At 34.6% G+C, this 16,274-nt stretch overlaps 1 protein-coding gene across 5 annotated transcripts in view; it reads left to right on the forward strand.

Annotated features, from left to right (window-relative positions):
- LOC128862363 (prominin-like protein) overlaps positions 1-14,432 on the forward strand; it is a 54,865-nt gene extending 40,433 nt beyond the window's left edge. For 3 of the 5 annotated variants that reach the window (XM_054100940.1, XM_054100939.1, XM_054100941.1), the window contains 3 exons: positions 6,954-7,004; positions 10,106-10,246; positions 12,758-14,432. In XM_054100940.1, coding sequence (XP_053956915.1) covers positions 6,954-7,004; positions 10,106-10,246; positions 12,758-12,869 — 304 coding nt within the window. In that variant the 3' untranslated portion in view covers positions 12,870-14,432. Of the gene's footprint in view, positions 1-6,953; positions 7,005-10,105; positions 10,247-10,537; positions 10,665-12,757 lie in introns of all 5 variants that reach the window. The other 2 variants (XR_008454475.1, XM_054100942.1) reach the window with 2 other exon arrangements.
- Positions 14,433-16,274: the final 1,842 nt, after the last annotated feature.

A 16,274-nucleotide genomic window follows, 5' to 3' on the forward strand; every position in this document is an offset into this window, starting at 1 on the left:
AAGTCGACTATCTCGTCAATCTTACTCGTTAGTCCGTTACAGTTCAGTTGCAAAAGCTTGAAGCTTCGCGGGAGCGTCGTCGTAATTCGGGGGGTGAGGGATGCGTGATGTTGTCTGCGTTGGTCCTGCTGTGCATTCCGCAAAATAGGTAGTGGCCTGATGTTGTCTGGTGGCCGCGCCTCTGGGGGCGGTTGCGGGTGCAGAGCTCTGCAGCAGGGGGCAACGTAGTCACGTGTCCACTCACGGGTGGTGTGCAGGCCGGAGCACCTCCGAAAATGGCACCAGCCACTGCAAGAATTGCATTGAACTGTTGACAAGTTCCGAGGCACTACGGTCTGACACACGGAGCAGACTGTGCGGGGGACCAAGAGCTGCTGGTTTGTCCCCGCACTGGGGTAGGAGCAGGAGGGTTGTGGGTTTGAAAGGGAGTTGTGTTGCTCTTGGGGGCTCCTTACCGTGGAGGTGTTATTAGTGGCGGCGGTGTGAAGTGCCGGCACTGAGGGCAGTGTAGCCGTGGAGGCGGGGGCCGCCTGTGAGCGGGAGCAACACGTGGCCACATACCTTGTGGACCACTCCCGTGTGTCTTAAGGCCTGAGCAGGTCTTAAGATGGCACCACCCGTTGCACTGGTTACACCTAACCGAGGTGGAGTTCGGGTGGAGCCGTTTGTGGCAAATGCAGCAGTAGAATACTTCAGGTCCGGGGTTGGGTTCGACGCCAGCCCGGAAGAGAAGTATTTGGAGCAAACTGGCTGCTATGAGTTGCTCCTGTGACGTGAGATTTAAGGTAAAGTACGGTACACTAGACAGGGCTAGTATACTGGGGCGGCAGCCCTTGGTCGGGAAAGAAAACCCGAGTCATTCCGGTAACGTAGAACCGGCTGCCATGGGAATGGAGTAAGTCACATTGAATGGTGCGATTTGAAAATAACCGGTTTACTGGTAACACAAAAATATGAGCCCCATTGTCGCTTACCTAATCTACCAAATTCTCTACAGAGAATATACCACAACGTATCTACAGCCCACGACAAAATGATAGCAACTCAATAGTTTCAACAGTTTTTGTTTTTTTAATGTTCGTTTTTTTTTTTTTTGTTTGTCTAACAAAAACAATATAAACCCAAATTTTGAATTTTGTGCAAAGAGAAAAAGAAGCACACAATTTTTTCATGACAATTCCACAGTTTTTAATTAGAATTTCTGGTACAATTTTCGGTATGGAGTTTTGCAGCTTCTTTTAATAAAATAAAGGACACATTTGAAGTTGCTAAAAAATTCCGTTAATTTTTTTTAAATTTTCCGCTTGACGATGTTGGGCCTTATATGAAAAAGCATGTGAGCAAGCAGAGACCAAAAATATACATTGTGTAAAATAAGTACCCGGAATTTATAATTTAAACTCTCCCGGGAATACCTGACACTTCAAATTTGGTTTTTTCATGTTGGTACACATGTCCTTGAATGCACAAGCCTTATTAGAACGGGATCTATTACTTAGTGTGTTTTATTCTGCAGTCAAAGTGAGTTGATCTTTTGTTTACTTGGCGAATTTTACTCAATTTTTTGCAAAAAGAGCATCGGAAGGAGGTCTCTGAAGACATGGTTTCCCGAGCTAATACGGACCCTACGTTCATGAAACGCATAATAACTGGTGATGAGACATGGGTCTACGAGTACGATATGCAAACCAGTCAGCAATCGTCTGAATGGCGCTTCGAGAACGAGCCGTATCCAAAAAAACCACGCCAAAGCCGGTCAAAAGTGAAGGTTATGCTCACGGTTTTCTTTGATTACCAAGGCGTGGTGCACTCTGAGTTCCTTCCAGAGGGCCAAACGGTTAATAAGGAATATTATTTATCCGTTTTAAGGCGTTTACGTGAAGCCATTCGCCGTAAACGGCCCGAATTGTGGAAGGACAATTCGTGGATTCTGCACGACGACAACGCGCCATCGCACCGAGCCTTGATTGTACGCGAATACAAGACCAAAAACTTAATAAATACTATCGAACAGCCACCGTATTCGCCAGATCTCGCACCCTGTGACTTTTTTCTCTTCCCAAAACTAAAATTGCCACTTCGGGGAAGGCGTTTTGAGTCGATTGAAGACATTAAAAAAAATTCGCTAAAGGAGCTGAAAGCCATCCCGGCGCCGGCCTACCAGCGGGCCATGGATGACTGGGTTGTTCGTTGGAATATTTGTATCGGCTCAAAAGGAGCCTATTTTGAAGGCGATCCAACAAATAATGATGAATAATATGAAAAAATGTGTTTTTTTTTTAAATTCCGGGTACTTATTTTACACAATGTATGACATAATAATTATAAACAAGTGTCTTATTAGTATATATGTAGATGCTTAAAAATTAGCTAAAAACACGATAAATCAAATTGTAAAGCAGCAGTATAAGCAGAGAATGTTAATGCAATGAGAAGGTGCAAATGTTACTGTCAGCTTTTTTTAGTACAATTGAGATTTGAAAGATTTGTAATAAGGTAATTTAGCACACCGAGTTTATACACACCTCACTGACTTTTGCCCACACAAAAATTAGAAACACCACACATCTTTCACCTCAACACACAACACATTTCTCAAAAATGCATTCGTAGACGCAGTCGCAGCTGCCATGATTCTATCAGCGACGGCGCTGACAATTTAGAACAAAAACAAAAAGTTCATTCATAAGTTAGAGCTCATATTTCAATTTCATTCATAAAACGAGCCGCCCATATGCCAATTTTCGCGACCATTCGAAAATAGTCAATATTGGAATATTTCGCGTGGAATTATTTGCCAATATTTGATAAATCTTAAATTTTTGTCATGTCGAGTGGCCGCGGCTCCGTATGTATGTATGCACCCTTATATGTATGTAAATATGTATTCTAACTGTGCGACAGTCGCGAGTTAATGCGACTTCCAGCGAATCACACATTGCTGTCCGCAAAGCCGCATATATGTACCTTATGATCAGAAAGTACCGGGAATGTTTAAATTAAACAAAACAGAGCTAAATTTAAGGCAAATTTATAGTATCTCCTTCAAAATATGACCCGTCTGAAGCAACACACATGTGCCAACGTTTAACCCAGTCCTCCAAACACCCCCGGCAGGCCGATTTGTATTCTCTTTGATCAGTGCGATGGCGCGTTATCATCATGCAAAATCTGAGAATTGTTTGCTCACATTTCCGGCGGTTTGCAACACACAGCATCTCTCTAAGGTTTCAAAACGGATAAATAATATTCTTTATTGACTGTCTGGCCCGATGGAAGGTACTCATGGTGGACTATGCCTTGGCAATCGAAGAAAACAGTAAACATCACCTTCCCGGTTCTTTTTGCTCATAGGGTATACATATCCCATCTTTTCACTGACGACAAGAAGACGGTCGCAGTTGTTGTTTTTTATATGCATACATTTTGCGTTCGTTGAAGGTTTGTATATATTTGTATACATATGCGTGTATGCGCGTTTGGCTTTCTGGATGCATCCATGGATATTAGAATATTTTCTCATCAATATGTGTATGTAAGTAGTTCAGATTTGACTGAAGAGATTAAATATAGGAATGCATATTCATATGATTGCCTTTATGGCTGTTTTACATATAAATTAATTCAAATGAAGTATTAATAATGTTACATAGAAAATAAATTTATAAAAAACATGTATTAGAAAAGCTGAATACACTATTTTAAATCAATTCTAATTAAACCAAATATAAAAAATGAAATAAAAATATCGAACAAAGAAAAGTGGGTACAGGACTTGAACCTGAGTCAAATATGGGACTATGTACCGCATACACGACACGTCTTTCACGATTGCGCTAAACTACAATTATTAATAAAATTTTCTAAATCACTCATCTATTCGATTCGCAGTTTTATATGCACATATTCTGCGTTAGTTGAAAGTTTGTATGCGTAATTATATGCATGTGTATGTGTGTTTGCGCGTTTGGCTTTCTGGACAGATATTAGAATGATATTTTCTCATCAATATAATTTGGATTTGATGGAATAGATTATAGACATATGTACATATTTTCTGTTTTGATTGATTTATATAAAAATCAGGTCATATCCATTATGAACTATTTTATACCGAAAAGAAATTTCCATTTATAAAATACAAAAAAAAACAGTATTTTAAAGAAATTTTAATTAAAATAAACTCAAAAATTTTACCAAACTTTCCTGGTTTGAATTGTAAAAAAAAATGTGCAAGAAAAAAAATATGACTTCAGGACTTGAACCTGAATTATATACGTGCCAAAAAACAAAACGAATAATTCCGCCGACTTTAGCTTCTGCACCACAAACTAACTGCCGCGCGGCCTTCTTAATCGCAAATTTATTTGCTTCGATTTCCTTAGTAGTGTGCCGAAAAATCTTATGAACTTCCTCAGTAGTCTGGTAAACGCAGAAAAAATCTGAATTGCTGTCCTAGCGTGGTAAGTAAATATAGAAACCCTCCACTCGCGTCACTCGCGTGGTAAATATCTGCAATTCGCCACTCGTGAGGAAAGTTGAATTTGAAATGACCTTATTATGAATCTACAAATTAGAACTCGAAAAAAGCTCTTTTAACATTTGCACCCTCTCATTGCATTAACATTCTCTGGTTATAGCCATACTTTCATATGCAAATTTACAGAATACTTTCAGGCGCATCCATTGAAAAACTTACGAGTGTAAAGGAGAACATTATTAACCTTTTTTGTGATAGAATGTTCGCACATAAAATTATATCGTTTCCCTTATTTTTATCGTAAATATTTTTCCAGTGTAATAAATGAAGTAAGTGTTTATTGGAAATAAATGCTGAAAAACCAAATCAAAAGCATATGACCTCTATATAAAAATACTGCCATCTGCTATCAGATATCTTAATCAAGCTTTACCCAAGAATGCTGAAATAAAGATTGTGCAATGCGAATTTCCGTTACATATGTTTCTATCTGCGTTACAAAATCCAATTAATTGGTGAAGTATTTATCGCGAAGTATGAAGTGCGCGGTTGCTAATTGTGCGAACAATAGCAAAAAAAAAAAAAAGGTTTCAGTTCTGCCAGTAAAGCATGGCTTTTAAGTTTAAAATTTGCTAATGTGTATGAATGACTTTTTAAATTATTGAAAACACTTTAAAGCGCAAACTTAAGTGTAGCATGGTGTTGTTGCTTCAGAAAAAAGATTTTGAATGTTTGCAGCTTGATAGCTCCCTGGACTTTACCATAGTCCGTCGTCACCAAACCACAGGACCACAGCAGGTTTCAGACCCCAGGTGTTGAAAAATCCTTATGTGCGATCCACATTCACCGAAACATGTTTCTACCAAGTCAGTTTCTGAAGACTAAGTCTGTCCAATTTCCTTTTTCTCGTGAACAAAACTAACGTAGTTTTGTTCGGGTTGACAAAAAGACCTTGTCTCATGCACCAGTCGTCGATTTTATCCAGAATTCTCTGAACTTTCATGCAAAGCCTTCTTATGCTAACGCACAGACATCGTCCGCATATGTTTGGACATGAAATCCGAGTTTCTGCATCTCCATCAGCGCAGAGTCTACGACGAAGCATCTAACAGCGGAAATCTTGGGTACATCTTTGCTTGGCCCCGACGGTAATTAGTTCGTCATTGATCCCACCAGCGCTTAGCAGCCTATCAGAGAGTATGGAAAATATATCCACTTCACAATGGTTTGATTAATTCCGTGCCGTTCGGCAGAGGAACATATTGAGTCAAACACGGTGAACACGCCCACTGTGTACTCGTCAACTTCCAGGCCGGCTTCAATTTTGCTAACAAGATCGTGTAAGGCTGATTCATATGGTTTTCCACTCTGGTTAGTGTGTTGATTTCTACTAAGTGGACTTCTCGGCAATACTTCTCTACTACTCGTTCTAGACAAGTAAAGGTAGTAAACAAAAATACCGCAATTTCAAATTGTCAATGTCAATGTAATTGTAAGAACCGAATTTCATGTAAATTGTGTGCGAATTTGAAAGCTCGTGAGTACAGCTTTTATATTGTGACGCAGAGGCGCAAATGAAAAATTTGTGTACACTTATCGGGGCAATCTTTGCATTTTATCATTCTTGGCTCTTACCTGCAGTGAAAGGTTCGGGGAAAATAGGCTACGAGCGTATAAAACTTCTTGAAATACCTTTAATTACAATATAGTAAGATTTTCAAGTAGATAAAGCTGTTATTCTTAGGTACGTACATTTGGGCATGAACTCTAATACTCGGTGAAAAGTTTAGTTAATCGATTGTTGTGTTTTGTTTTTTATTATTATTGTTTTGTTTTTTCAATTCTTATTACCTAAAGTTATCTTATCTCACTAATATTTTAGAATTAAATGAATTCTTACGTAAAATATAATAAATAAAAAAATCGTTACCCAAGGGGTTAAGAAAAAAATTTGTGTATGAATTTCTTAAATGGCAGCGACACCTGTATCAAAATAAAAAATGTAAATGTAAAATTTAATAGAAAAAGAATAGACAATGTTTTACATATATTTAATAGTATGATTAAATTTTTGCTTTAAGTAATGCAGTTTTTGAATCTTTTCTAAAAGTATGTTTATGATCGTCTCGAGCGAACGACTCGCTAGGAATGTTTACTAATTCTATTCCGTGGAAATATAATTTCACAATAATGGGTTTTCGTTTAGCTTGTAAAATGTGTTCCAATTATAAAACTTTCACCGTTCATTAATTTCATAATTTTTTCAAATACAAAAATCAATTTAATCCATTAACATTATTTCGTTTATTAATTTTTTATTTAACTTTCTTTATTTAAAATAAACAAATCGTAACCTGATTTCGTTTATTCATTCTGTTTTCATTAATTCATTTGTATGTGTGCCCTCTTGCATGCTGTTTTCATATTGTTTGTGTCCTATGTATGATTAAATTTTGCAACTACCAATTTTCAGGGAGTATTTGTATGACGCATATAGTGAACGTGATCACATTCCATTGGCAAAGTAAGTGAAACGTTTCAAATAACAATAATTTTATACACATTTTTATTAACAATTACAAATTTAGTTTTTTGTATTTTTAGTTTTTGTCTATGTTAAAAAAGAAAAACGCCTATGTGCTTGTGTTCACACAATTAAATTACTTTAGCTTTATATAATATACATACGTAATATTTTTCACGCAAACTTTTTCCGTTAATTTTTTTCCAAAATATATTACATTGCATAACGAAAACCTGGTAAAACTTGGAACTGTGATTGCTCTGTACAAAATTTATAAAAATATAACGAATTTCAAACAATTTTTATACAAATTTTCAACTTCAGTACCAGTAGCCAGAAAAGTTCTGGCTATGCAGATTAATAGCTCATTCAATTTTAGAACAATAAAGTGTAAATTACAAGTTGCTCAAAAAACGTTTTGATTTTTTAAGCAAAAGATTGTTTTTTTTTAATAAAAGATTTCAGAACATGCGCTTAATCTGGAAGAAAATTGCCATCACCGTAAGCAAAAAAAAAGCGACTAAAAATTTATATTTGTATTGTACCAAAGTTGAATTGACTAAAAAACTATATAACAAAAAATTCAGATATCGACGATACAAATTTCGAATATAATTTTTGAAAATTTGTTAAATTTTTGTAAATTTCGTATAGAGTTTGGTACTTTGATTTATAAGGTTTTTTTTGTGCTGCAATGAACTATATTTTTATAACAAATTAATAGAAAAACGTACCATGAAAAATATTACGAATATAAATATAAAAATATAAATATTGTCTTAAGTCACTTTAATTATGTGAGCGCAAGCGTAGTTTTTTAGTTTCAGCTGTGAATGATTAAATAATATCGGCTTGTCTTATACTCAGTAATTTAGTGCTTTTCATATTTTTTATGCTAAGCTAAAATTTCGTTCATATACAACTAATTTGTTTAAATTGTTTGAAAAATCGTTTGTTTAGGTTTAGTTAGTTTAAGTTTTCTAGATAAAAAATTTAATGTGACTTCTTAGCTTATATTTGATAATGTTGCTGAAATGCGCTAAAAATTCATAAATATTCTGGTACTAAATTATGCTGCTACAACCAATCCATATGGATTTGAAAAGTAATAACAAATGTTTACAGTGAAATCTCCACATAACAAACTATGCTGTGACGAAAAACTCTGGTATACATATATGGTACTGTTTGTTGTGCCCCTTGAAATAATCTCATTTTTGGGATGGTTTTCATACAAAAATACTCCATAGATAAAAAGAAGAAAGTTGTAGTATGGAAATTTTTGCTGCATAGAGCGAACTTTTGGTTCTAAGGCCTCTGCGTACAAAGCACCCCCTCCTAAGCGAACACCTAGGTTAGATTAGATTAGGTTAAAATGGTTGCTCAAGAAGTGGGTACATTTAAACGAAGAATTCTAATTAATCCTTTGTGATACCATTGTGAAGGAAGACCGATGGGATGAAAGGAGAGGGCGGAGAGAGGTGGGGGTGAGATGGTTAGGAGGATGGGTTTAGAGTGTGTGGATTATGAACGATGACTGTGCTGCGTTTGCGTCAGCCGCTATATGCTACTGATGAATTTCATCAAATTTTTAATGTCACGGCCTGCTATATCAGTAGGCGTAGCAAAGAAGTAAGAGGCCAGATGCCTAAATCTTAGCCCCGTGAGAGCAGGGCGGCTAAGGAGAAGGTGCTAAGATGATTCCACCTCAATCTCCATTCAGCTGACGCAAAAAGGACTCGAAGTAATTCAAGTCTCACAGCATGCGCACCTCGCGGATAGTGTCCTGTGAGCCCACCCACAAAGCTCGAGTGCTGTGATTTTATCAACCTCAGAAGATCACTCAAGCGCCCGCATTCCACACGTGGGCAGAAGGATTTTGCGACTTCACAAGTTTGTGTACTTGCCCAGCGCTCGCTAAGTTGGCGCGAAGCCCATCTTTCCAAGAGCAGACCGCAGGTGGTTATGGAGATCCCAATCCTCTCTGTTCGCGCGGAAATCACCTCACATGCTTTTTGTCTGGCCAGCTCATCCGCTTCACAGTTTTCTGCAATGCCCCTGTGACTAGGAAAGCGAACACCTAAGGTACTCAACAATTTTTGCGCTTATAGGAAGTGCCCGTTAATAATACTTTGTGACAGATCTTTAATCTTTAGCCAATTTTATTTCCAAAACCAGAACATATGTACCTATGTATGTATGTAAGTATACATAAATATTTGGAAACAAAAATTCTTTGAATTTTCATTGCACTTTCATTGGAATTTTTTGATGTAAGGCATTCAAAGTCTGACATTTTAGCATGGCGAGTTTTTCCTTTCATTTCAATATCTTCGAGGTGTATTTGTAGATCAGTGAGTAATTCAACTCCATTGGATTTGTTTTTAACAACTCATTTAATACCGGCTGACATTTTTTTTGCGCTTTGTTGACATTTAGTAGAATAAAAAACAAAATAGTCAGCTGCGCCGTAGAGGGGGAAAATACGTCAGCTGAACTGGCGAACTTGTAAAATAAATTAAAAAGTAAAACTACTTTATGCCGATTGAAATTTTTTTACATAATTTTGGACACATATAAATAATATAATAATGATGGTCAGCTGCGTTTATAGCGGTGGGAAGACCGAAGCAAGAATGTTTCATTGCGTTCATAAATCTCGGCGGCGCGCGGAATTTTCAATGCTTCAGCCGGTATTAAATAAGTTGTTAAACATTTTTTTTCGACACGTTTCGTAGCATCCCACGCACGTACTCACCGCTACTGGACCCGCTGACGGTTGGTTTCGTCATCCATTGGATGGCGTCTGCCTTCAGTATTAAAATCAGTCGGCATGAAATGATGAGGTCAAAATGACCCCTGGCTCCCGGACTAATAATTAATGCTTAATATTTGTAGTACTGTTAATTTTTAAGCCTGCACTGCTACTGCACTACAACAGCTTGTAATTGGCATACAGTAACATGCAAAAATATATGCATAATTTTATTATGGCCTTTAGTTCGTAAGAATTATTTTTATTTTAATTTTCCACCACACAAATTTCGTTTTTGTTTATTCTGTTGCAACAAACTATACGCTTTTACCTTGACTTTTTATAGTGGACCAAAGAACAAGCGACGAAAGAATAAAGATCGACGACGTGGTCGTGAATACTACGAAGATCCAGTCGCTTCCACGGCGCATGGTGTGCCACCAACTGCTGGTGTGCGTGACACTCGTTATAACGACATGGCTCCCAAGTAAGTGTGCAACTTATGAAATATCCATCTTAAATTTTTCTTAACTGCTATTTTTTCCTAAAATTAACTATAAATATAATCTCGTTATTCTTAAATTTAGTAATAATATTGTTGGTAATATTTATTTGCTGGGCTGTTGCCTACTAAACGTACTCAAATGCCAATTTGCTATTAATTGTATTTTTTTGTTTCAATATTTCGAATGTTGGTTTGCTATTTTTTAATATAATTTTTATTTCAATTTACATATACATATATATTTCTTTTAAATTTTTATCTTAATTTCCTTAGAGCTAAGAGTTTAATTGGGTCTATTGATACGAGGCCAAGATCTCTGACGGCAGATGGTTACTATTAGGTTAACACTGACGATGTGATGATTATCGGTGATATTTTTAATGGTGGTGATAGAGTTGTGGTGCGTTGCATAATATTTTTGTTTGAGTGCTCTAATTGTTTCGTACTCAAATAAAGGGTTCACTCAAAATGCCTAGTTCAATTTCTAACCTTTTTGCTTTTTTAGTTTTGCTGCTACTAATACTTGTGAGTTCAACATTTGCTTTTAATCATTAATTTCAAACATACCATCTTTCAACATATTTTTATATTTATTTTTATATGTATGTATGTTCATACCTGTCTGCTTGATTTCGCACTTGAAATGAGAGAAGTAGTTTAAAAAGCCACATTTTCATTTTTTTACTTTTACTTTGCAATGGCTTATACAATTTTTTTATATAGTATAATACTATTTTTGATACATCGGGTGTTTTTTTAGCTGCTTGAGAATAATCGATATTGATAATTATAGTTTGGGAGCTAATAATGGCGAACTGCGCTGACATTTGTGTTCAGTAAGGTTTGGCAAGTAATTATAAATTAACACCAGAACAACGGTTCTAAATTATGGAAATTTACTCTGAAAAAAAAAAAATATAATAATAATAAATAAAAATAAAATATGTATGTTCGCGAAGTTCATACGTGAAATTTTTTTTAAATTATCTACCGTATTATAATAAAAAAAATCTAAAATATTTCTTTTTTGTGTTATCATTTTAAGTTCTCAAGCTCTTAAAAAACATCATTTACATAGTAAAATTACTTCATTAGCTTCACATTACGAATAAGGTACACTTATGTTCACATAATTAAGTCACTTTATCTTTTTACAATATTCGCAATATTTTTCAGGAGGCATGTTTTTCGTTAATTTTTTATAAAAATATATAGTTCATTGTATAACTTAAACTTTCGCTTTGATTTTTGAAATTTTTTATTGCTTACGAATTTGAGCAATTTCTTCCCTATTAAAGCTTCCGAATTTACGAAAAAATAACAGAAAAAATTTAACATAAAAAGTATTGCGAACACAAGTGAGCATTAGTGTGTAATATACAAGGTGTCTCACAATTAATCATCCAATTTGTTTTTAAATAACTTTTTCATTAAATAAAAATAAAAAAAATTCAGTGATGGTAATCTTTATTTTCATTGTTACCTGCTTCATTGCTTGTTTATTTGTATACTGCAGCTGTCTAGTTCACAAGTGTAAAATATGATTGACGTATGTTACGACGCCATTTGCAAAACATATAAATCTTCCGACAGAGTGATTCATTTTGCGCCACCTTATAGGTGTTTTTAATCGAGGCTTAGGAGTTTTATTGTTGTAAAAAACAGTAATTGAGATGCAGGATGAAATTTATTCCATGCCTAGTATACTGTCATATAACCACCGTGAAAAAGGCAGTGTATTTTGCCAATTTCCTACCACTCTTCCACACATATCGGCGGGAACGACCACAATTTTGTGTTCGACATTTTTTTCTGAATTTTTTAAAGAACTTTCGGTGCTTCAAATGACCAATATTCTTTATTTCTTGAACTGTCTGATCGATGGTAAAGGTGTAGCCTTAAATTTGTGTGCCCAATTCGCCACAAAGTGGACTTAGTAAGCGTTTTGTTTTTATTGTTTTGTAATTATTAGATATGTTGCAGCAGTCCTTTGAATTTTTTCTCGTCTTAAGTTGAATTTTCTCACATTACTTGCTTAAGCGATTCACTTCTCGCATCGCCTGTAGAATTGCTTACTTTAGCGCACAAGCATAATATTCACGTGTCCACAACTATCCTCATCACCATAATCATCATCATCATAATCATGAACTAGATTTCTATGGAAGTCTAAAAGTGATAAATTTCGAATATCTATTTATACTAAATTACTTTGTATATTTATTTTTGATAATTATTTTATATATGTGTGTGTAACTTGTACATATGTATAGACACCTTACAGTGTAAAACCAATCTACTCTGGCTGTCTAATAATATCAAAATTCTTTGCTATGGCTCTTACACCATTTTCATCAGACCTTATGTTTGTGTGTCATTTTCGTGCTTCATAAATATATACATATGTACATTATGTATCGAAGATTTTGTTTTTAACTTAAACTTATTTTTATCAAAAAATTCTTTCATATAAAATACATATTTATTTTGCAGGCATTGGGATGGCGGCCCACCGAGATACCAAAATCCTCCAATGGCACCACCTGCATCCGAGTATGAACGCCCACCGCCATATTATTATCCGGGTGCTACGGAGCAAGACTAAGTAATACAGATTGAGATACATTTTTAAAATGTGAACAAAAACAGCAAACAGATAACAGCGCCATTACATTAAAAAAAACAGCAATAACAATAACTACCAACAAAGTGACGTGACGATAGACAATGAGAACGCTTGAGATGAGGATATATAGTATGTGATGTTTAAGTGTGGAAGGGATATGCGGGAGGGGTGTGTGGTTGTGTGCGTGCACCAGCAACACTAATGCGAATTACTACAACAGCAACGACAACACCAATGTGTGCATATTGCGCATATTGCAAGTTATTTTTAGTGCGAATTTCTCAATTGAATGATTTTCCTTTTTACATCTGTGAAATGCATGGGAAATTCCAATTAAATTTGGCGGCATACAATCACAGCCACATACCACATTAGTTTTCTACTTCTCAAAAATATAAAGAATCAAAAATATAAATAAAAATACAAATAAAAACGAAGCGCATCAGCGAATAACTATAAAGTAAACAATTTCTTGGTTGCACATAAAAATGTTGGTTTCAAAAACCGAAAAGCAAATGGTACGGATATACATGCAAAGATATATAAAAAAACAAATTGATATGAAGGAAGAAACAACACACAAAAAACGGAAACAAAAACAAAAACACAGCCATTATGCATTCTTCATTCCGGCGCTCAGACACATACATACATACATATGTGTTGTGTTTAGTAGATACTCAAATAATATTTCGATTGTCTCAAGTATTTTAGTTAGTTTTATATTGAAGTGTTATTCCAAAAACAATATACATATATAAATATATATACGAGTATATGTGTATGTAAAATGAGACTGTATTTATTAGGTTTTGTAAACACTTTTAATGAGTTGGTGAGTTCTTGTCTCATTAACTATATATGTATGTACATAGGTATTGAAACTTTCTGTTAACATCACATCATTCATATATTTGAATTTTTTAAAACAAAAAAGAAAAAAATATTGTACTATTATAGATTCATAAATTTAATACATACATATATCCATTTTTAATCTGTATGTGTACACTATTCGATTAATTGCAAATGTTTGTTAGATTTTAAACATATATGAATATATATATTTATGTATACATAAATGTACAAGCGAATATAAAATTAATTTTCAATTGTGAAAGCAACCATTTATAATGAAATGAACGAATTTTTAATTTTTAAAACCAAATGTCTTTTTATATTTACAAATTAATCAAATAACGGTTGCCAGAGATAATTATAAGGAGTAAATTTGGCTTTAATTTAAAGTTTTTTTTGTTTTGTTTTAATCTTTTTGGCATCTTTCATGCTCACCAAATGTCGAGCTGAAAGATGAGTTGTGTAATTGCAACGATATTGTCATAAAAACCGTATTATCTTAAGAAATGAAGCGAAAAGAATATCCTTAGCAAGTTTTTCTAGCAGCCGAGAAGCAATAAGTTGGCATCGTAGCAAGTAAATATAAAAGTAAGAATGTTGTATTTAAAAATTTTGCTCGTATATGAAAATGGAAAAATATACAAAAACATAAAAATATAAAATTTAACTAAAAAAAAATATATAGGCCATCAAACATTGTTTGTTGGTTCTTCAGCAGTAACGAAACACTTCTAAAATGCTTCAATTTTACTGTATGTTTAGATAAATAAAGCTGCAAGTTTATTATTACATATATATAAGACATAAAAGAAAATGCATTTTTAGAGTACGAAAGGCGTGAAAAGCAGTAAGTTGAACTTTTAAATTAAAATTATATAATATATAAATTATATAATAAAAATTATTAGCCATAAATTAAAATACAAATGGTATTCAACAGTAAAACCATGAAACCAATTAATAAAATAAATGTTAAAAACAGGTAGCAGAATGGAAAGTCATATTTGTATGTAGGTTAAATGCAATTTTACGTAACGTCATTTGTATTTCGGATAAATTGAATAATTGTCAATAATTTTTAATGTCGTGACTTTTTGAGAAACATACCAAGTTGGGGTTGCTCCCATCCACTTTAATTGATATTAGTGGAGTTCCCCTATATCTATTGTGCCCCTTTCTCTTCACAGTTTTTCTGCAACTAAACCTATTTCGCTAAAGAAATCTAAGACGGCCGTGGCACTAGTTTCTTCGGAACGACGTATTTATTTACGGCCAAGAATTGTCACTTCAAAAAAAAAAATATATATATATATACATATGTATATATTTAAAGTAAAAATAAAATGCAGTTGCAAAAATGAAAAGCCCGCACTCTAACTAAATATGGGAACATGGTTTGAGCAATTATTCGTACTGAAAATAAAATGATTGAAATACTCAATATTGCGATTAAATTATTTTTATTAGAACTATACTTATGCACGTACAAAACTATTACCGTATTAGGTAGAGGATAAGAGTTTCTTGAAATTTAAATATTTGAATAGTTTAGGTTAGGTTGGGTTGACCTGGCTGGCTGAAAGCCATTAGCCCAATCAAGCCATTGGTCCTTAGTGGTGCTGGATGGAGCTTGACTGTTACGTTTCCTTGTAGTAGGCTTATTGCAATAAGCCTCCGTCATTTGCGAATCGAAGTAAGCTCTAAAGCTCTAACCTCGAGAGACATTCCAACGTCTCATATTGTAGAGCTCCTAAACATTTCATTCGGGTTCTAGCTAATATAGGATAAGAACATAGAAGGTGTTCTAGAGTTTCCCTCTGTTGTTGTTGTTGTAGCAGTATCTTCGCCCTGTCAGTGTAGTGTAAATTACCGGTCGTCTTCGTCTAGCTCATCTAACCTTAGCTGCCATGGGAACGAGAGTTTCCCTCTCTTCTAGTTCATTGCAAAATCTGCAGCTATCATTGTTTGTAATCCCCATCTTGTATGCGTGTGCCGCTAACAAACTGTGGCCAGTCAGTATACCTATGATATTTCTGCTTTCTTTTCTGCTAGTACGAATCTGGCGTATTTATTAATACGTAAATATTTGAATAGCCTTTTCCATGAGGAATTTCTTTTCGTTGCCCTTTTCTTGTTGTAACAGCAACTAATCTGTATAAAAATAAGCGTTTTTTAATCGGAAACGAATGGGGTTGTTTATTTATTTTCTTTATCAATGCGATAACGATGCATAGCCTTCTATTTCTTTGAAGTATTTGGTGTGTATATCTAGCTATGTATTTATGTATGTATGTGAATTACCATTTCTGTACCTCCTCTCTTCGTTGTTGCATCCATGCTTAACAATACCTCTTTACTTTTACAATCTGTTAGCGTGTTTCCTTCGGTTATCCAGCATAGTATTATGATCAAATTCCAATGGAATCATCCGGATCATTTTTATGGGTGTTGAGAATGTTTAAAAATTGTCTTAGTGATTGGTAAGATCTGAAATAAGAGATTATTTTGGCGGTAAAAATTGCAACT

This window comes from Anastrepha ludens, chromosome 4 (genome assembly GCF_028408465.1).
Source record: "Anastrepha ludens isolate Willacy chromosome 4, idAnaLude1.1, whole genome shotgun sequence".
Lineage (NCBI taxonomy): Eukaryota > Metazoa > Arthropoda > Insecta > Diptera > Tephritidae > Anastrepha > Anastrepha ludens.